The sequence below is a fragment of the Gigantopelta aegis genome, chromosome 5, assembly GCF_016097555.1.
Source record: "Gigantopelta aegis isolate Gae_Host chromosome 5, Gae_host_genome, whole genome shotgun sequence".
Lineage (NCBI taxonomy): Eukaryota > Metazoa > Mollusca > Gastropoda > Neomphalida > Peltospiridae > Gigantopelta > Gigantopelta aegis.
The window spans coordinates 29,828,951-29,852,975 of record NC_054703.1 but is presented as its reverse complement, the minus strand read 5'-3'; the positions used below and the strand labels follow the sequence as shown (position 1 = coordinate 29,852,975).

The following is a 24,025-nucleotide window of genomic DNA, read 5'->3' as shown; positions in this document are numbered from 1 at the left end:
TGACATGCTTGGACTGATTAAATAAATGGATAAACAAAAGTAATATTACAATTAGGTATCTAATAGGGAATGCTAACGAATTGATTAAAGCAGGTTTTACTGTAGTGAGTGTGTTTTTCAATCAGGTATCTTTGTTTAACTTCGTTTTGGATATGAGTAATGTTTAACTGTAAACAATAATAATAAATAAATAATGTTATTTGTTTTAGTATTATCTTTACATCAAACTATAACAAGTTCAAGGGATAAAATTTAGGTTAAATGTATTAATATAATATTTTAATAACCAATTCAGACAATTATAGTTTCTTCAAACGATGTTCTGCTACCGTTAATTTCTGCTACCATAAAATCAGCATCACCAGCGTATTGTGAAAGAAGATATTATTTTCTGTTTATTGAAATGTCTTTAATTTTCTTATTTCTGCGAATAAGCTCTGCAAGAATTTCTACACAGAGGAGGAATATATACGGAGATAGTGAGTCTCCTTGCCTGCATCCCTGTAAATGTCGAAGGATGATGATACATTTCTGTTGACTATAACACTGAATTTAAGATTTTTATACAACACGGAAATCCTTCGTTAAATATCTTTTCTAAAGCCAAAGAAATCAAGAGTTTCATGTAAAAATTACCAAGTAATCATATCAAATGCCTTTTCAAAATCTACTCTTAGAACCTTTCCTGGAATAATTTGGGATTCAGTATAATACAAAAATCATACAGGATCCTTAGATTGTTACCAATATATCTATTTGACCTGAAGCCAGTTTGATCTTCACTTGGAGAATATGGAGTACCTCTTTTACTCTTTCTGAAATACAGGCTGATTCTAATTTATAAACCATATTTAAGACTGAAATTTGGCGCCAGTTAGTTAGAAAACGTTTGGGTGTATCGCCTTTGGGTATGCAGGTAATTTTTCCAAGTTTCTGTGTTATAAAGAAGCTCATTATTGTTGTGCTGGCGTAGGACAAAGTGTGTGGAGACGCGACTCGGCTGTCGCGCTAATGTTTAGTGGTCGTATCATGCACGCTCGACTTGGGAATAATCAAACTAAAAGTCTGTGGCATCAGATTTAGGAACAAATACGTATTTCAGACACAGTAGCTGGCTACCATTTGGTTGTCGACGTTTGCCGAAATATTACACACAGTCATCTCTAGCGCTATTCTCACGTAAACTAATTAAAATTAGCTCCACTATTACCTGTGGATCTAACAGCAGCCCGTTGGAGCTCATGTCCAGTCGACCAATGAAAACCTTACTTGCAAAATCATGCCAGTGATTTGAAAAGAATTTGAAAACATTCGGAATTATGCCGAGGGTATACGAAATGATTCGGGTGAATTACGAAATATGCCGGAAACTAATTGTAATATAAAATTTTATATAAAATTCGTTTCAAGACGAAAAACCCCCAACAAACCCGTGATGGTATAGCCATAAAATCTGTTTATACTAATATACAATCCAGAGTTTATTACTGCACTTTTCCCCCTGTTTTTTTTAATGTTGAACTAGACTAACATAAATAGTCTCGCCCGATATTTTTAGAATTTGTATGCTCCCGAATAACGCTATAAAAGGCGAAGTGTAATTGGTCGATATTTAAATTGTTATTAATAGATGAAATGTCACCTGGACATGGGAGTCCACGTGGCAAGGTACGTGTCATACGTCTCGACGCCGGTGTGAGTTATATATTAACCGTGGCATACGTGGGCAAGTGCGCGTCCACTCTGACCTATTGAGAGGGGCAACGACCTTGACCCTAGCTTTGACCTATGGTGCCAGGTTATTTTAAACCCGAAATAGTTTTCAGCCCAGATCTATCTATCCTAGGTTATTTTAAACCGGAAATAGTCTTCAGACCAGATCTATCTATCCTAGGTTATTTTAAACCGGAAATAGTCATCAGGCCAGATCTATCTATCCTAGATTATTTTAAACCCGAAATAGTCTTCAGACCAGATCTATCTATCCTAGGTTATTTTAAACCTGAAATAGTCATCAGGCCAGATCTATCTATCCTAGGTTATTTTATACCTGAAATAGTCTTCAGACCAGATCTATCTGTCCTAGGTTATTTTAAACCGGAAATAGTCTTCAGCTCAGATCTAACTATATTAAGGAAAGTAAATGTTTGATTTGTTTTACGACACCTCAGCACATTTTAAACTACGGCTGTTTCGCGTATAACATAGATAGAAAAGGGCTGATATAGTAGTCAACGTAGATCTAACTGTATAAAGGAAACTAAATGTTTGACTTTTTTACGACACCTCGGCACATTTTAAACCACGGCTGTTTCGCGTGTAACATAGAGAGAGAGAGAGGGGAAATGGTGAAACTAGACTGGTCTACAGCTACATAGGTTTGTCAAAACCTATAAAGCAACAATTAATCTTTTATACACACACTTTTTGATGAGCAAGACGGTACATACCACGGTACGTGGTGTACCAGTCGTGAAGCACTGGTTGGGACAGAATTATATCAGTTTGGCTTGACGTTAAAAAAAGAAAAAGTGCTTTGAAAACAAAGAACAAAAGATGTTCTATATTTATTTGCAGTATGTAAACACACTGGTCACAATAGCCTGTATACAAATAAAAGAGCAAAAGTATGACCTCGCCTTCGACTTCAAAGATAGACACAGTGGCGTAGCGTAGGTTTCCAGAGCCCGAGGCATGGCAAGTATTGCACCCCATAACCAGTGGATGATTAGCATTCTCCCAGTCCCTTCAACCAGTCCAGAATTTTGCGCCCAAAGCAACCGCCCCGCTGACCCCGCCGCGCTACGCCAGTGAATATAAAAAACACACAATAAGAATAGATTACCTATGGATACCTGAGGCTGCTCTAAACAAAGCTTCAACACATCTCAGCTGATATTGGCACTGATTTAATATCTAGGTTATTTTACTTTTCTCACCGGCATCGGTGGCGTCGTGGTTAGGCCATCGGTCTACAGGCTGGTAGGTACTGGGTTCGGATCCCAGTCGAGGCATGGGATTTTTAATCCAGATATCGACTCCAAACCCTCCGACCAGTGATCCATAACTGGTTCAACAAAGGCCATGGTTTGTGCTATCCTGCCTGTGGGAAGCGCAAATAAAAGATCCTTTGCTGCTAATCGGAAAGAGTAGCCCATAAAGTGGCGACAGCGGGTTTCCTCTCAAAATCTGTGTGGTCCTTAACCATATGTCTGACGCCATATAACCGTACATAAAATGTGTTGAGTGCGTCGTTAAATAAAGCATCTTTCTTTCTGTACTTTTCTCTTAACCACTGTTTAAGCTGGATATGATTTTAACAACAGAACTCAACTGATATTTGCACTGATTTAATATCTAGTTTGGTACTTTTTCTCTTAACCACTGTTTAAGCTGGATACAATTTTAACAACAGATCTCAGCTGATATTTGTACGGATATGATTTTAACAACCACTGAAGCTGGATACAATCAACAGATCTCAGCACTGATTTAATATCTAGTTTGGTACTTTTTCTCTTAACCACTGTTTAAGCTGGATACAATTTTAACAACAGATCTCAGCTGATATTTGTACGGATTTAATATCTAGTTTTGTACTTTTTCTCTTAACCACTGGTTAAGCTGGATACAATTTTAACAACAGATCTCAGCTGATATTTGTACGGATTTAATATCTAGTTTTGTACTTTTTCTCTTAACCACTGGTTAAGCTGGATACAATTTTAACAACAGATCCGTGATCCTTAAATTCCAATTCAGTCAACAAAGGCGATTTATTAGCATAAACCGGCAACACACCTTTAACTGAGTGTTTTTATTGTACCGGGTAGAAACAGTTCTCCTAAATATTCCAGTCCAGACATTATTGGACTGTAGCCGTCCTGTTGCCATGGATGCAGCAACCATGGAAACCACCTGAAAGGTGTCACGAAGAAGTGTTCGAGGTCGTGGTATGTGAACGAGTAACACGACGCCAACATTCCGTCCACAACAAGTGTCCCTGCGTCTGTCAGTGGGACGTACAGACCTGTGAGAAAAACACAACACAACTTAAAGGGACATACCCTAGTTTTTAAACACTAAGGCATATGTTTTACTATTAGAGCCGTTTTTTATAACTAAAATCATACTTTATTTAGATTTTATTGTTTAGATTATCCATTTCCGTACATTCGAAGTGTTTTCGGTCATCCTGGTGTTTTTAATATCACAAACTGCATTTCTCGTATTTTTAAACAAAACGCACGTGCGTCTGAGAAGTAACAGTTATGGAGTCGAGTTATAGTCTATTTTAGAAGGTATTTCACCATTACAAAGTCACAGACTTATGTTTCACTCAATTGTAACTTTATCCAAATGTGTTACAAGTTTGTAGATTATCTAAACATAGTGTGCATTTTCATGGGCTGAAACTAGGGTCTGTCCGTTTAACTAAACTTAGTGTGCATTTTCATGGGCTGAAACTAGGGTCTGTCTCTTTAACACACCTGTGACAAACACCACTAAAACCACCTCCCCAACCTTCATCTATGACACTGCAAAAAACCAAATACTCCCACCACATCCCCTCAAACAAACAGAAAAACAACAACAACTACAACAAACACTGAAACAAAATAAACAACAACAACAAAACATAGATGATTCCGTTACTTTTAAGAAAGCTTAATTTTACCAGCAGGTTGTTTCAAATTATTTGTTTTTTTAGCAGATACTTAATTAACATATATACAGCAGCATATAAATGGGATTTCAACTAATTTTCTTTAAACAACAACAAAAAAACAAAAAAACAATAATAATAATTTGGAAATATCAATTTCAATGAACATTCAAGTTTGTGAACGATTTACTAATACAAAATTTATGTGTTGTTTAAAAACGTATCTAAAGAACGAAAGCCAGATGGTATATATTTTTAAATACACACGTTTTTAAATAAACGGGTTGTAATATAAATGGTATCTAACGGACATGAATGTAGTATTCTATTTCTTGCAAATCTTAACAAAAACAGGTTTGAAATAAATTCAAACGTCTTTTGCAACTAAAACTTATTTAAGGTCCTAAAGCTCATAGCTAACTTATAGTTGTGTAGCTTAGTGAAAGTAAAGTATCTATACCTAGCGGATACAAGCACCACATTGTGTATGATGTTCCTTGTAGGTCTAGCAATTAATTGTAGTCTAGGAGTTCTCTCAAGAATTTTCAGATATTAAACAAACAATCCCACTAAAATCCAACAAACCCTACGTTTAGGATTAAATACTATTATTTCGTTCTTGAGTTATCGAAGTCGTGATAAGGTAAGCTTTATTGCAAAATATATTTTGTGGGGAGTGAGTGTATTGTTTGGCATTGTGATACTATCAGTACTTAAATAGTGGATAATAAATGAGTTTCCAAGTTATTATCTAATTTATGTCCAGTGAAATAATTTTCAGTTGTCACGAGTTTTATCGAGGAACGTACATTGGATAATAACTGGTACCGAGTTTGTTACTCTATTAATTACCTGAGCTATTTTATCTCTAAAAGCTTTTATTGTCGACACACATGCACGTACATGTACAGAAATTATATAAATAGAGGTTATTACCAGAGTGTTTTTCGGTATCGTCAGTATCATATATTAGGAATAAACATTGTATTATGCGAGCCTCAATAAGTCAGATGGAATAATGTTTTCCATCCATGTTATGCTAGTGAAGAAGGAATGTTTTAAACTAAAATTAAAAAGGTATAATGTTTGAAATGAACATGCAAGAATTATTGGCATGGTAATGTATATTTGCACATGGAACGAGATGAACGGTTCAGAGTGGCCTAGCTGCACGGGCACGAGTATCCTCGGCAGTAACATATAATAAACCACTAGAAAGGTCGGAAATCCTCAGGAAACGGGCCTAAAGATTCTGACCCACTGGGTCAAATTCCAACTTGATAAACTGCATGTCAATTGTATTGAAACAAACCCTTCTCTGTGATACAGTGCATGTCAGATATTGAAACAGACCCTTCTCTGTGATACAGTGCATGTCAGATATTGAAACAGACCCTTCTCTGTGATACAGTGCATGTCAATGATATTGAAACAGACCCTTCTCTGTGATACAGTGCATGTCAATTGTATTGAAGCAAACCCTTCTCTGTGATACAGTGCATGTCAGTTGTATTGAAGCAGACCCTTCTCTGTGATACAGTGCATGTCAATGATATTGAAACAGACTCTTCTCTGTGATACAGTGCATGTCAATGATATTGAAACAGACTCTTCTCTGTGATACAGTGCATGTCAATGATATTGAAACAGACCCTTCTCTGTGATACAGTGCATGTCAATGATATTGAAACAGACCCTTCTCTGTAATACAGTGCATGTCAATTGTATTGAAACAAACCCTTCTCTGTGATACAGTGCATGTCAATGATATTGAAACAGACACTTTTCTGTGATACAGTGCATGTCAATGACATTGAAACAGACCCGTCTCTGTGATACAGTGGAGGTCAGTGATATTGAAGCAGACCCTTCTCGTTTATACAGTGCATGTCAGTGATATTCACTGATAGTGTGAACTCAGTGGACTTCTGTGGTCAAATAAAATAATTAAATCCTATATTTTTTTAGCTTTTGAAATGGGGTAGAGTTGACATACACCAGATGAATAGGTAAGACTTAGACTACTGTTGTAAGTTTGTTCTCATCTCATTAACGACATACGTGGTGTCCCAGCCTGAAAATATATAGAACACTGGCAGTGTTACAAGTGGCCTTCAGACGTTGGCACTGATACTATAAAATTCGTCTCCATGACAAAACTATACAGATGTTGGCTTAATGTTGAGCCAACCATGGACTGTTCCAAGAAGGGTAAGATATACTGTGTCTTGTCTCTGCCCATGCCCCACAGAAGTGTTTGTGTGATTAAGTTTTCTTCTACTAATATACGGTTATGAATGTCAAAAGTGTCCAGACATGGGGAATCATCAGACAGTTAACATGTCCTGCAATTTCTCTTGTGTTCAGATGCACTGCTCATGGATGTAGAAATCTATGTTGATCTGTGTTAACATGTCCTGCAATTTCTCCTGTGTTCAGATGCACTGCTCATGGATCTAGAAATCTATGTTGATCTGTGTTAACATGTCCTGCAATGTCTCCTGTGTTCAGATGCACTGCTCATGGATCTAGAAATCTATGTTGATCTGTGTTAACATGTCCTGCAATGTCTCCTGTGTTCAGATGCACTGGAAATATGTGTCGATCTCTGTATCATCTAGACTACAGCCACCTTTAACAGTGAGAGTGTATAACATTGCAGTGATCGTCCTCCAGACGAACCTTTCATAATCCTCTCTATTTCTTTAATTGCTTTTACTCTTGTTTCTATCTGGAGATCTTTAGCTATGGGAGCATACATAATTTGAAAGCAATGATTTCTGCACCACCCGGACTTTTTATTACCCATATTGTTAAAAATATCTTGGTACATATCAACGTAATACGTGCCACTAGAATGCCAGGTGGGATCTAACACTTCGTGACGTCATCGATTGGTGCATTACAACCTTATAGGAATGTCAGCCAAACGAGTTGAATGATACAATTAATATCGATTATGGGTAATAAATAGTATATTAAACTCTCTACCATTTAGTATTATCTTTATGCTATTGAAACTGACCTTTCTTTGTGATACAACTGAAACTCAATTCATTCGGAACAGAAACATGATACGAAATGCAAGCTCGTTTAGTATGCCATAACTACCTGCTTTTGAATCTGTCGACAAGAGACCGGCCTCGGTGGCGTCGTGGTTAGGCCATCGGTCTACAGGCTGGTAGGTACTGGGTTCGGATCCCAGTCGAGGCATGGGATTTTTAATCCAGATACCGACTCCAAACCCTAAGTGAGAGTCCGCAAGGCTCAATGGGTAGGTGTAAACCACTTGCACCGACCAGTGATCCATAAATGGTTCAACAAAGGCCATGGTTTGTGCTATCCTGCCTGTGGGAAGCGCAAATAAAAGATCCCTTGCTCCCTGTAGTAAAAGAGTAGCATATGTGTCGACAGCGGGTTTCCTCTAAAAATACCGTGTCAGAATGACCATATGTTTGACGTCCAACAGCCGATGATAAGATAAAAAATCAATGTGCTCTAGTGGCGTCGTTAAATAAAACAAACAAACTTTTTACTATCAACTAGAACAATAGAAAAGGTTTATGTGCACATGAAAAAGATCCAATGAAATATTTCTGAAATACTTCCACATGAAGTTCTGATAGCCAGACTTGACACACTGTCCATTACTTTTCTACAAAGGACAGCTGTAGTCTTAACCTCGATATATGGTTCCAACTCCGTCTGTAGGAGGACTGCCCCTTTTTACAGCTACCGTATGTAAACACGTGGACGTCTGAACGCGATCACCGGTGTCTACAGAACAATATTTGAATCAAGGAACGATGTGTCCTTTACAGAACTATTGATGAAAATATTATGATGGTAAAGTACCTTGTGTAGTGTATGTATATATTCATATATACTGTTATTACCTTCCTTGACACCAATGGAGACTTGAACTACTCGCTCTGGGCAAAGACCATGTGGGCATCCTTTTGTCGAGAAGATGTAATCACCTGGTTTCACAGTCATCGCAAAACTGATTAAAAGAAAATAAAGTCAACAAAGTTTTAGCTTAGACATCTCGACTGAGCTAAATTCCGCCTTTATTTTGTAAGACATTATAAGTCGTGTCATTCTAGTGGCAGGAAGGCTTTGGAAAATGTCAACAGGAAATCCGTAACAGTAATTGTTTTAAGCAGTGTAATATGCTATTCAGTCATTTGTCAATAGGCGTTAGTCATTCTATACCCAGAATCTATTTCTGTCTAGGATTACTGTCGAAACAATCTTAGCAAACTATTTTATTATCCGCATGGTTCGACATAACCGAGTCAATAAAAACACATACGAAGCACCCCCCTAATAGCAAGTGTAATGACGTGACTTTTGGGAAGTGACGTCATAACATGATGTTGCTTCCACAGCCCTAGCTTAGACTGTGCATGTGAAATACGACGTAATTTCGTCGTTTCCAAGTTGTGGTTGAAATATTTTGAGACAGTCCTTGTTATACATAAAATAAATAACTATAATGATAAGGATAATAAAGAAATTATTACACTGGCGTGTGAGTCGTACTGATTTTACAAAACTTGTGTCAGGATTTATGTATTACTCTCGTTCTTGCTCGGGTAATAAATACAATAATCCTGACACTCGTTTCATAAAATCAGTGAGACACACATGCTCGTATAATAATCTCTATTTTTCCTATAACTTACCCATGATATGATATCCATGTCATAAACCCATGTGATACTTTTAGTGTATTAACCCAGTTAATTTGCAAGGTCTCTGGGTAATGTTTTGCTGTGGATGGGTCATTTGCTTACAACTTACAAGTCAACAAGACCTGTGTACCTGAGCGCAACGTTTTCAAAGATTTAATTAAAATGCCTGACGTCAAACTAATTTGCGCTAATAGTGATGACGTCATATTATTGATGGCGGCGACTTTAGTACTATGACTGACCGAAAATTCAATTAAAAAGTTATTTTAGAAATGTTATAGGATAAATAGAATTAGCTACTCATGTTTTTTAATATGTAAAATATCAACCTCGTCTAGTTAATTGGTATTTGTCTCGGTAGATCCTCGACAAATACCGATTAACATAGACTCGGTTGATATTTTCCATTTTAAAAGACACTCGTGACGAATCCTCTGTATATTACCCCAGAGTCTGTGCCATAGAAAGCAATGCAAAATGTACCAACAACCTCACAATATGTATAACGTTGTAAAGATTTGAGACGTAAACAAGACAAATACCCAGATTCCATGTTAGTAGACTGGTTGTCACGTGACACAAAGATGATGTGGTTGCCAGTCATCGTCACGTGATTGCCTTGTTCTGTTGTCAATGTCCAGTATGTGCCATTGTTGTTGGGCTGACGTTTCAAGAAAGTCCTTACTTCAGAATAGACACGCTGACCGTCTTGAACTATACGAAAATAATACTGAGAAAAAGAGACACATTTTAGCAATCCATACACACCACACGATATACATGGAGCCTGAAGTGACGTGTTAGGTATTATGTAACTAGCTGTTCACTAGAGGGATGACATATTTTAGCAATCCATACACACCACACGATATACATGGAGCCTGAAGTGACGTGTTAGGTATTATGTAACTAGCTGTTCACTAGAGGGATGACATATTTTAGCAATCCATACACACCACACGATATACATGGAGCCTGAAGTGACGTGTTAGGTATTATGTAACTAGCTGTTCACTAGAGAGATGACATATTTTAGCAATCCATACACACAACACGATATACATGGAGCCTGAAGTGACGTGTTAGGTATTATGTAACTAGCTGTTCACTAGAGAGATGACATATTTTAGCAATCCATACACACAACACGATATACATGGAGCCTGAAGTGACGTGTTAGGTATTATGTATCTGCCTGCTTTAGCAATCGATATACACGATATCCCTATAGCCTGGAGTGACGTGTTTAGTATTGTGTAACTACCTGCTTTAGAAATCCATACACACCACACGATATACCTGTAGCCTGGAGTGACGTGTTAAGTATTATGTATCTACCTGCTTTAGAAATCCATACACACCACACGATATACGTATAGCCTGGTGTGACGTGTTTAGTATTATGTATCTACCTGCTTTAGAAATCCATACACACCACACGATATACCTGTAGCCTGGAGTGACGTGTTTAGTATTATGTATCTACCTGCTTTAGAAATCCATACACACCACACGATATACGTATAGCCTGGAGTGACGTGTTAAGTATTATGTATCTACCTGCTTTAGCAATCTATACACACCACACGATATACCTGTAGCCTGGTGTGACATGTTAAGTATTATGTATCTACCTGCTTTAGCAATCCATACACACAACACGATATACCTGTAGCCTGGAGTGACGAGTTAAGTATTATGTATCTACCTTCTTTAGCAATCCATACACACTACACGATATACGTATAGCCTGGTGTGACGTGTTAGGTATTATGTATCTGCCTGCTTTAGCAATCGATACACACGATATCCCTATAGCCTGGAGTGACGTGTTTAGTATTGTGTAACTACCTGCTTTAGAAATCCATACACACCACACGATATACCTGTAGCCTGGAGTGACGCGTTAAGTATTATGTATCTACCTGCTTTAGAAATCCATACACACCACACGATATACGTATAGCCTGGTGTGACGTGTTAGGTATTATGTATCTGCCTGCTTTAGCAATCGATACACACGATATCCCTATAGCCTGGAGTGACGTGTTTAGTATTGTGTAACTACCTGCTTTAGAAATCCATACACACCACACGATATACCTGTAGCCTGGAGTGACGTGTTAAGTATTATGTTTCTACCTGCTTTAGCAATCCATACACACTACACGATATACGTATAGCCTGGAGTGACGTGTTAGGTATTATGTATCTGCCTGCTTTAGCAATCGATACACACGATATCCCTATAGCCTGGAGTGACGTGTTTAGTATTGTGTAACTACCTGCTTTAGAAATCCATACACACAACACGATATACCTGTAGCCTGGAGTGACGTGTTAAGTATTATGTATCTACCTGCTTTAGAAATCCATACACACCACACGATATACCTATAGCCTGGTGTGACGTGTTTAGTATTATGTATCTACCTGCTTTAGAAATCCATACACACCACACGATATACATGTAGCCTGGAGTGACGTGTTTAGTATTATGTATCTACCTGCTTTAGAAATCCATACACACCACACGATATACGTATAGCCTGGAGTGACGTGTTAAGTATTATGTATCTACCTGCTTTAGCAATCTATACACACCACACGATATACCTGTAGCCTGGTGTGACGTGTTAAGTATTATGTATCTACCTGCTTTAGCAATCCATACACACAACACGATATACCTGTAGCCTGGAGTGACGTGTTAAGTATTATGTATCTACCTTCTTTAGCAATCCATACACACTACACGATATACGTATAGCCTGGTGTGACGTGTTTAGTATTATGTATCTACCTGCTTTAGAAATCCATACACACCACACGATATACCTGTAGCCTGGAGTGACGTGTTTAGTATTATGTATCTACCTGCTTTAGAAATCCATACACACCACACGATATACGTACAGCCTGGAGTGACGTGTTAAGTATTATGTATCTACCTGCTTTAGCAATCCATACACACAACACGATATACCTGTAGCCTGGAGTGACGTGTTAAGTATTATGTATCTACCTTCTTTAGCAATCCATACACACCACACGATATACCTGTAGCCTGGAGTGACGTGTTAAGTATTATGTATCTACCTGCTTTAGAAATCCATACACACCACACGATATACCTTTAGCCTGGAGTGACGTGTTAAGTATTATGTATCTACCTGCTTTAGCAATCCATACACACCACACGATATACCTGTAGCCTGTATTGACGTGTTAAGTATTATGTATCTACCTGCTTTAGCAATCCATACACACTACACGATATACCTGTAGCCTGGAGTGACGTGTTAAGTATTATATATCTACCTGCTTTAGAAATCCATACACACGATATATCTGTAGCCTGGAGTGACGTGTTTAGTATTGTGTATCTACCTGCTTTAGAAATCCATACACATCACACGATATACCTGTAGCCTGGAGTGATGTGTTAACTATTATGTATGTACCTGCTTTAGCAATCCATACACACCACACGATATACCTGTAGCCTGGAGTGACGGGTTAAGTAGTATGTATCTACCTGCTTTAGCAATCCATACACACCACACGATATACCTGTAGCCTGGAGTGACGTGTTAAGTATTATGTATCTACCTGCTTTAGCAATCCATACACACCACACGATATACCTGTAGCCTGGAGTGACGTGTTTAGTATTATGTATCTACCTGCTTTAGCAATCCATACACACCACACGATATACCTGTAGCCTGGAGTGACGTGTTAAGTATGATGTATCTACCTGCTTTAGCAATCCACACACACCACACGATATACCTTTAGCCTGGGGTGACGTGTTAAGTATTATGTATCTACCTGCTTTAGCAATCCACACACACCACACGATATACCTGTAGCCTGGAGTGACGTGTTAAGTATTATGTATCTACCTGCTTTAGCAATCCATACACACCACACGATATACCTGTAGCCTGGTGTGACGTGTTAAGTATTATGTATCTACCTGCTTTAGCAATCCATACACACCACACGATATACCTGTAGCCTGGTGTGACGTGTTAAGTATTATGTATCTACCTGCTTTAGCAATCCATACACACCACACGATATACCTGTAGCCTGGTGTGACGTGTTAAGTATTATGTATCTACCTGCTTTAGCAATCCATACACACTACACGATATACCTGTAGCCTGGTGTGACGTGTGTTATTGTGTATCTACCGGCTCACCTGAGGGATGACATATTAGAACCCTGATTCATACCGTAATATTCAACTTACCTGTTATAATCAGGTTTCCTAGGCTAAGATTCAACTTACATGTTATAACCAGGATTCCAATGCTAAGATTCGACTTACCTGTTAGAACCATGTTTCCTAGGCTAAGATTCAACTTACCTGTTATAACCATGTTTAAGATTCAACTTACCTATTAGAACCATGTTTCCTAGGCTACGATTCAACTTACCTGTTAGAACCAGGTTTCCTAGGCTAAGATTCAACTTACATGTTATAACCAGGTTTCCTAGGCTAAGATTCAACTTACATGTTATAACCAGGATTCCAATGCTAAGATTCGACTTACCTGTTAGAACCATGTTTCCTAGGCTAAGATACAACTTACCTGTTATAACCATGTTTAAGATTCAACTTACTTGTTAGAACCATGTTTCCTAGGCTATGATTCAACTTACCTGTTAGAACCATGTTTCCTAGGCTACGATTCAACTTACCTGTTAGAACCATGTTTTCTAGGCTAAGATTCAACTTACCTGTTAGAACCAGGATTCCTAGGCTAAGATTCAACTTACCTGTTAGAACCAGGTCTCCTAGGCTAAGATTCGACTTACCTGTTAGAACCATATTTCCTAGGCTACGATTCAACTTACCTGTTAGAACCATGTTTCCTAGGCTAAGATTCGACTTACCTGTTATAACCATGTTTCTTAGGCTAAGATTCGACTTACCTGTACGAACCATGTTTCTTAGGCTACGATTAAACTTACCTGTTAGAACCAGGATTCCAAGGCTACGATTAAACTTACCTGTTAGAACCATGTTTCCTAGGCTAAGATTCAACTTACCTGTTAGAACCATGTTTCCTAGGCTAAGATTCAACTTACCTGTTATAACCATGTTTCCTAGGCTACGATTCAACTTACCTGTTAGAACCATGTTTCCTAGGCTAAAATTCAACTTACATATTAGAACCATGTCTCCTAGGCTACGATTCAACTTACCTGTTAGAACCCTGTGTCCAGCTTTAAGATCCTCCATTTTAATCATCTTGCCGTCGTCAAGTACGAGCTGAGCATCACCATGGAAACACCCAGCCTCATCATCAGACGATTTGGTTTTAACAGGACAACGCAAACAACACTTTCCTCCGTCAAACAAACCACGGCAACCACAGGCGCACTGTACGTTGTAGGTTTCCGGGAACCAAGGCGCTATTTGGCACAGGCATATAGTTCTCTGCAGGCAGAGTCCACAGTTGTTAGCATTTCATTCTACCCGAGAGAGTCGAACCGACCACCATGGCTGTTCCATGTCGGATGATGTGCTGCATCATATTCCGGTGGATGTGAACTTTGAAATGTGTCCGGGGGTCACCAGAGGTCACTAAAGGTCATTTCCTTCATAAATATTATCTACATAGTCATGCCTTTCATGTTGGTCTACTTATAAACAGAAACAACACAAATAACTAGATAAACCATTGCTTTAAAATTTCGATTTGTCTTCAATAGGACATCTCAACTTTAAGGAAGGTAATGTTTTATTTAACGACGCACTCAACACATTTTATTTACAGTTATATGGCGTCAGACATATGGTTAAGGACCACACAGATATCAAGTGAGGAAACCCGCTGTCTCCATTTCATGGGCTACTTTTTTTCGCTTAGAAGCAAGGGATATTTTATATGCACCATCCCACAGACAGAATAGTACCAGGGCCGTTGCTAGGATTTTTTGTTGGGGGGGGGTGGCGGGGTGGGGGGGGGGGGTGGGGGATGCGGGGGGATGGGTGGGGGTGCGGGTGGGGGATGGTAGTGGGTAGGGTTGGGGGCAACTGAGTCTAAAACTCCTTAAACGGTTAAGAAGAGAATTTTCTTTTAAGTTTTTATAATGCTTTCCGAATTTTTTTCTGCTAGCTACGGCCCTGAGTACATACCACAGCCTTTGTTACACCCGTTGTGGAGCACTAGCTGCAACGAGAAATAGCCCACGAGAATCCATGTGGATTCAAATGGAAGCAGTCCACGAGAATCCTCCGATTCTAAAAATTTTCAGAGGGAAGAACTTTATCAACAGTGTTAAGTCGACGAAAGTCACTTTTCGCACCCTTGTTTTGGCTTCGTACACAATAAATATAATATATCTTACCGTAATTTCACTTGAAATCCATATTTCGTAAACAGGTGCATTAGAATTCTATGCAATATGCTAGGCCTACTAACTGTATATGGGATTTGTTTTCAGAGGGAAGAACTTTATCAACAGTGTTAAGTCGACGAAAGTCACTTTTCGCACCCTTGTTTTGGCTTCGTACACAATAAATATAATATATCTTACCGTAATTTCACTTGAAATCCATATTTCGTAAACAGGTGCATTAGAATTCTGTGCAATATGCTAGGCCTACTAACTGTATATGGATTAGTATACTATTTACTGGAAAGAATAACCAATGTGTCAGTAGGCTTAACAGTGTATGCAATTTCAAAGCAAAAAATTAAATAAAAACCCCAAAAAACAAACAAACAACGAACAACATTTTTTTTTTTACTAACAGCTTTTTTAGTTGTCGGTTCCATTTTGTCTTTACGGTCAGTTTTTTTTAGGTGTCTTGCCAGCCCCAAGTTCAGCTAGCAAACGTTTCGCTAACGTTCGCAAACTAATTGACTGGTTCCCAACGTGGCCACATGTTTTACTGTGATGCGCATAAACCAATTTAGCGGACGTTTTTCCGCTCGATCTGCCTGAACGCAGCCCAGGTTACTTTTTGAAGATTGCTTATTCATAAACAGCGCATGGGATACTTTTGCCGATGTATTTTGCGCATTGGTTCAATGTTTGTATAGATATTACTGAAGTACATTTCTGCTGCCAACAAAAAGATTTATTGATTAAAAAGAGCAGGTAATTCAAAGTTAAGAACACAATATCAGCGAACTAACAGAAATGTTTGGCACACTAAATTACTGTCTATTATTATTATGTAAGAACTGAACAAACATGTTCTTTTCGGTTTTCTTCGGTGGCAATTTGGTTCATAGAAATGGGCCAACCACAGCCTGGCTCCAGGTCAGACTAGTCTCGATAAACTAGTATGTTTGGAACATGTACGGATTCAAATGTATGCTATGCTTTTGAAGCCAGTTTAAACTGAACCTTGATAACCAGACTATTCAAATATTTATACACATTATACAATGGAATTAGTGTTTACTATATCTACAAGGACGTGGTCCTTGGTGCACCTGTGGAGAGGTTGTTCAATACGGAGAAGAAGGAGACTATTATTATTATTATTATTATTTGGATTGTAGACTTTCGTTAAATTGTGATTTCGTTTCCGATTTCCGTTTCCGAATTCAGAAAACAGAAAATTAAATAAAGAATAGGAGTTTCCGGTTTGAGTGAAAACGAGCATGGTCTGTTGTTGCTTTTTGGGTTGGTTTATCGTGGACACAATAGCAGGAACAATATGGTGAATTTGTTGGAAGTCGTCGAAACATTATTATTAATTCTGTAACGTTTTATTCACAGATTATTCAATTTAATAAAAATGTGGAAATATTTTACGCGAATCCAAATAGATTCCGATGTTTTATTTCGCGCGAATCAGATTAGCGCCAGGATTCACGCAAATTTTTAGCCCTGGACGGGGATCGATCCCAGACCTCTCAACTTTAACGTCACTTTTCTCAGTTCAGCTGATTGTTTTCAATCATACATATATGCCACATCACAGTGTTTGGGAATACAGCCCAGAGGTTGGTAAACTTCATCTAAGGCTAAATACTGTCCCGAGCCTGGCAGCAGACGAGTACTATGAATGAGTTTAAAAGAACTTCATATCCAAAGTATTATTTTTTTTAATATGGCGACCATCTATAAAATGGCAGCTATTTTTAAATTCCAGAAGTTAGTATATATTCATTATTGTTTAACATGTTAAAACAAATATGTATCCTAAATTTTGTTATTACAACAAACCCGTAATGTCTCTCCATTTAGATACAAATAAAGTATGATCCCAGTTTGTTGTGTGTTTGCACTGACTTCAACATTTTCAAAATGTGTGTAAGATTCTTCACAATGTTGTAAACTTGTTTCTGTTTTTACTTAAATTTATTATCCACATGGTTCAACATAACCGAGTTGATAAAACCATACGAAGCACACGTGTAATAACAGATGTGATGACGTAATTTGTTGAAGCGACATCATAACTTGAGGTTGCTTCCCCAGTTCTAGCTCAGCCTGTGCTTGTGAAATATGACGTCAGTTCGTTGTCTCCTTCTAATTGTGATTGAAACATTTTCAGAGAGTATTGTTAATTATTTATAATTTATATTTAAAAAATAATAACAATAATACGATGGACAATAAAGAAATAATTACACTTGTCAGGATTCATATCTTACCATCGCTTTCGCTCGGGCAATACAAAAATCCTGACACTCGTTTCGTAAAATCAGTACGACACACAAGCTGGTATAATAAATAAAGATTATTACATACCTATTCAATCTTACTATAGTGGTAAAGACATTTTGAAACCGTGTGATAAATTTATTTTGTATCACACATATGTCCGATCTGGACCGGAACTTTTAAATGTGGAATTCCCATTTTAGTTTCACTGGTGTTAACGCCTTTTTCTTACTGACGTCATATATGATTTACAAATTACGTCACGTCGTATTTGAAACATTACACAAGGCTGTCGTAAAGTATGATTCTTAACGTTAAGTAAATCCATGAAAGGAGTTTTGATCATAGATTTAACAAAATATTCTTATGATGTTTAATTAAAAACCGTTTTTGTAAATCATAAAAGTAGGTATGTAATATATACAGAAGTTCACATACGTTGTTTTCGCTTCCTATTTATTGCATTCGTTATTTCCGAAAGAACATACCACTCGACCGCTACGCGGTCTTGTTGTATATATTCTTGCGCAAAATAAACTCGTGTAATAAATAGGAAGCAAAAACAACGTATGTCAAGTTCTGTATATTTACTATACGAGCTTGTATGTAGTACTGATTTTACCAAACGAGTGTCAGGATTTTTGTATTGCCCGAGCGAGAGCGAGGGTAATACATGAATCCTGACACTCATTTCGTAAAATCAGATTCAGTACGACACTCGCGTTTGTAATAATTTCTTTATTATCCATATTATTATTATTGTTGTTTTCTTTATGAATAACAAGACCCAACTCAAAATGTTTCAGCTACAACTAGGAGGAGACGACGAAATGGCGTCTTATTTCAAATGCACAGTATGAGCTAGGACTGAAGTAGCAACCTCATGATATGACATCGCTTTCCAAAATTACGCCATTAATAGAGATTATTATAACAGCTTGTGTGTCGTACTGATTTTACGAAATGAGTGTCAGGATTTTTGTATTGCTTAAGCGAGAGCGAGGGTGAAACATAAATTCTGACACAAGTTTGGAAAAATCAGTACGACTCGCACGCGAGTGTAATAATTTCACCATCCATATTATTGTTGTTGTTGTTGTTGTTTTCATTATGAATAACAAGACCCAACTCAAAATGTTTCAGCTACAACTAGAAGGAGACGATGAAATGACGTCTTATTTCAAATGCAAAGTTTAAGCTAGGACTGAAAAAATAACCTCATGATATGACTTCGCTTTCCAAAATTACGTCATTACACTTGTTATTACACGTGTGCTTCGTATGATTATTATTAACTCGGTTATGCTGAACCATATGAATAATAATCTCTATGTATTAAATATGCATATGTGGTACACCGTCCTGAGAAACGTGACGTCATAGGCAAAATTACACCATTAATAGAGATTATTATACGAGCTTGTGTGTCGTACTGATTTTACGAAACGAGTGTCAGGATTTTTTTATTGCCGTTCCAACCATCACAACTGGACAAAGGCCGTTGTATGTGCTTACCTGTCTGTGGGAAAGTGCATCTAAAAGATCCCTTGCTGCAATAGGAAAAGTGTAGCGGGTTTCCTCTGTTGACTACGAGTCAGAATAACCATATGTTTTACATCCAATAGCCGACGATTAATTAATCAATGTGCTCCAGTGGTGTCGTTAAAAAGAAAAAAAAATGGGGGTTGAAGCCTGGTCGGGATGACGAGACTGACTGGAGGAGAATGTCATTGACGTGCCTATATCCAACGGTGGTTCAATCACGCTTTTCTGGGGTCGCAGTTCACACGCCTGGACAATAAGGGCACTTTTGACCACCTCCCCCCTCCCCCCCATAAAGTGTATATCCCCAAATGAAAAATGTCGATCAACATTTTTCATTTTTTTTAAAAGTGTACGCTGGCACCTTACCCCCTCCCCCCGCGTACGGTTTGTACGCTTGTGAAAATGTTGAAAATTATGGACGGCCCCTAAGTATTTCAACTTTATTGAATAAAGCCTTTATCTGAAGCCTGTTTGAACGATGTGTTAGAAGTATTACGACTTTATTGAATAAAGACTTTATCAGACGTGTGTTTGAGCGATGTGTTAGAAGTATTACGACTTTATTGAATAAAGACTTTATCAGAAGCTTGTTTGAGCGATGTGTTAGAAGTATTACGACTTTATTGAATAAAGACTTTATCAGACGTGTGTTTGAGCGATGTGTTAGAAGTATTACGACTTTATTGAATAAAGACTTTATCAGAAGCTTGTTTGAGCGATGTGTTAGAAGTATTACGACTTTATTGAATAAAGACTTTATCAGAAGCGTGTTTGAGCGATGTGTTAGAAGTATTACGACTTTATTGAATAAAGACTTTATCAGAAGCTTGTTTGAGCGATGTGTTAGAAGTATTACGACTTTATTGAATAAAGACTTTATCAGAAGCTTGTTTGAGCGATGTGTTAGAAGTATTACGACTTTATTGAATAAAGAATTTATCAGAAGCGTGTTTGAGCGATGTGTTAGAAGTATTACGACTTTATTGAATAAAGACTTTATCAGAAGCGTGTTTGAGCGATGTGTTAAAAGTATTACGACTGTATTGAATAAAGACTTTACCAGAAGCGTGTTTGAACGATGTGTTTGAAGTATTTCAACTTTATTGAATAAAGACTTTATCAGAAGCATGTTTGAACGATGTGTTAGAAGTATTACGACTTTATTGAATAAAGACTTTATCTGAAGCCTGTTGGAACGATGTGTTAGAAGTATTACGACTTTATTGAATAAAGCCTTTATCTGAAGGCTCTTCGAACGATGTGTTAAATATCGAATGGAGGGGACACAAGCTATTGCTCTCCGTTCGGAATTTGATGACTGCAAATTAGACCTAAATTAGTTAGGTCAGGGAATTATTGATAACTCTATCGACACGATGTTTACACCTTGACATTTAATGACTTCCGGCGAGCCCCCACACACTGTTCAAAGTTGACCTCCACTGGAATGTGATGCAGCACATCATCCTACATGGAATAACAATGGTGGCCGATTTGACTCTCTGTCAGAACGATATCCTATTTGAAAAAGAAATTGTGTGGATTCTGCTTCCAGACTATAACAGTGTGTGGAAACAATCAATATACACAAACACGAACACGAACAGACACACGAACACACACACGCGAACACACACATACAAACAACCACACACGCACACATGCGCGCGCGAACACACACACACACACACACACACACGCGAACAACCACACACGAACACACACACTCGCACACACACGCGCGCGCGCTAACACACACACATACCACACACGAACACACACTGATACGCACATCTATCTATTATCTGTATATATATATACACACACACACACACACACACACACACACAGATATATTATATAGATAGATGTGTGGGTGTGCGTATGTGCATTGTGTTTATTTAAGGATTTTTTTAATAAAATGACGTCATCAGATATATATATATATATATATATATATATATATATATATATATATATATATATATATACACATACATACACACACATACATACATACATAAGTACATACATACATACATATATATATATATATATATATATATATATATATATATATATATATATATATATACACATATATATCAGAGATGGGGTAATCGTAATCAGTAATCGTAATCGATTACATGTTTTCATGTAATCGCAATCGTAATCGATTACATTGTTTGAGAATGCCATGTAATCGCAATCGTAATCGATTACATTGTTTGAGAATGTCATGTAATCGCAATCGTAACTGATTACATTGCTAATGTAATCGTAATCAGCGATTACTTTCATGATTACTCATAATTATTTACTAAACTTAGATGTGTTTAGCATCAACTCCAGTAACAGTGCCTATAGTTAGAAGCAGTACTGGTCATTCAGTAGAACTGATCTCCCATTGTCTACTACTCTCATAGTAGAACTATTATTTGCCTTGAGAAACAGGGTATCATAACGTCTGGATTATCAAATGAATGTTACCATGGGATGAAGACACACATTCACATAATGGTATCTATCGCGTTTACGTTTACTATAAAACCATTTGAATGAATACAGTGTTCTATCTAGCAATATATAAAAGGGCGCTACACCATGCCCCAGTTTTGTGTCCTAATTCATTGCCGTATAAAAAGAGAAAATATATATATATATATATATATATTTGTTTTTATAATAAAACACTTGCGTTCCTGTGAATGCATATACAGCGTTATCACACGGGTCTGAAATCAACTACGACACGCTTGACAATATCTCGTTTTGTCACAGGTGTGAAAATCCACCAATGGTACCGTAGCAAACTTTCTTTTCTTTTGTTAGTGGTTACGATGCAGACGGGCAGCCAGCCAGTCGTATCAAGCTTGATTCCATGGGCTGTCATCCTCACTAGTCGCAGACACAACCACAAATAACGTAACTAATTAAGCAAACACCCAGTCTATCACGATAAACCTTGGTTTATTTTCCTTTAAAATAGCTTTAAATATTAATACGTCTGATAAAAAATTCCCGAAAGCTGATTTTAATAGATGTTCTACGAAACGCGGCGCTTCTAATGATACCAAAATAAACACACCCAGACCAACATACTTGTAATTTTCACCGATGCAATTGGATCGTTATAATATGGCACAAAGCAAGCATGACTGCAAATCGATTCATTAATAATAGTAATTTTTAGAATGTCAACAATTAAAAGCAATGAGCAACTTGTGCACATGTATATGTATGCAGATATCAATTTAATTATTTATTTACTTGTTTGTTCTTTTCTTTCGTTCTTTATTTCTTGATTTATAGATTTAAAAAAATAATAATAGTAATTTGTGTATGGTATTAAATGGTATACGTTCTACAAACAATAAAAAAAAAAACCCAAGTAATTGTGATCAGACAGTTTGCAATTACTAATTATGGCTTATTTCAATAATATAACAAACTATATATGTTATGCATTGATACAATAATTATACCTATGGTTATTGGTACCTTTTCGTCAATAATCCAAATTTAAGAATAATAAATCTGATTTTGGAACCTGATTCCCTCCCTGCAGTAAACATATGTTTATAAATGTTTGAAATAATTTAATAAATAATCCAAAATTATCCATTATGTCTTTCAATGAATGAAATCGGTATGGTTGTAAAATAAAGTGCATAATTTCATGGTGGTAACATCATTTCATTATTTGTGTAGATTTGTGGAAATGTAATCATGATTGTAATCATGATTACTAGACAATGTATTCGTAATCGTAATCGATTACTTTCAATTTTCTTGTAATCGTAATCGTGTAATCGTGACATTCTAAAGTAATCGTAATCGTAATCGATTACTTTTGTCAAGTAATCGCCCCATCTCTGATGTATATATATATATATATATATATATATATGTATGTATGTATGTATATCTATGTATGTATATGTATATGTATGTATGTATGTATATATATATATATATATATATATATATATATATATATATATGTATATATTTATCATATAATATTTTACATTTTCAGTGCAATCAAAGTATGTGATATTTTTCAGATCACATACTTTAAGAATTTGATAACTTTGCAAATTAGATGTAAATTAATAGAGGTCACGGCTCTAGGTTTATTGACATTTAAGCAAGCGTACTTGGGTGACACTCCATGATTGACGTATGCATTCATAGTCATCAAATAAAAACATTTCAATCGCAATTTGACACTGAAAGCTGTCCAGCGTTCAGAAAACAAAAAACGTTAGGCATAATTTTATTTTGATGTAAGGACATCCAAAATGACGTCATTCGAGTCTGACGTCATTTCCATTCAAAAATACACCGCGCCACATATTCTTACGTCATTTGAATATCTAGTAATGGCGGACTAGAATTAAAGTTGCGTGTACAGTTTACAAAAACACGTTGTATTAAGCTTGAGCTTATATGATAAACAGATTATTAC

The 24,025-nt window shown here is 37.0% G+C and overlaps 1 protein-coding gene across 1 annotated transcript in view; it reads right to left on the bottom strand.

The window, feature by feature from the left end:
• Positions 1-3,654: 3,654 nt before the first annotated feature.
• LOC121373610 (indian hedgehog protein-like) overlaps positions 3,655-24,025 on the bottom strand; it is a 29,107-nt gene continuing 8,736 nt past the window's right edge. The window contains exons 3-6 of the mRNA XM_041500308.1: positions 14,584-14,818; positions 9,906-10,077; positions 8,563-8,669; positions 3,655-4,030 (exon numbers count right to left, since the gene is read on the bottom strand). Of these exons, the coding sequence (XP_041356242.1) occupies positions 3,804-4,030; positions 8,563-8,669; positions 9,906-10,077; positions 14,584-14,818 (741 nt within the window). The 3' untranslated portion in view covers positions 3,655-3,803. The remainder of the gene's footprint in view (positions 4,031-8,562; positions 8,670-9,905; positions 10,078-14,583; positions 14,819-24,025) is intronic.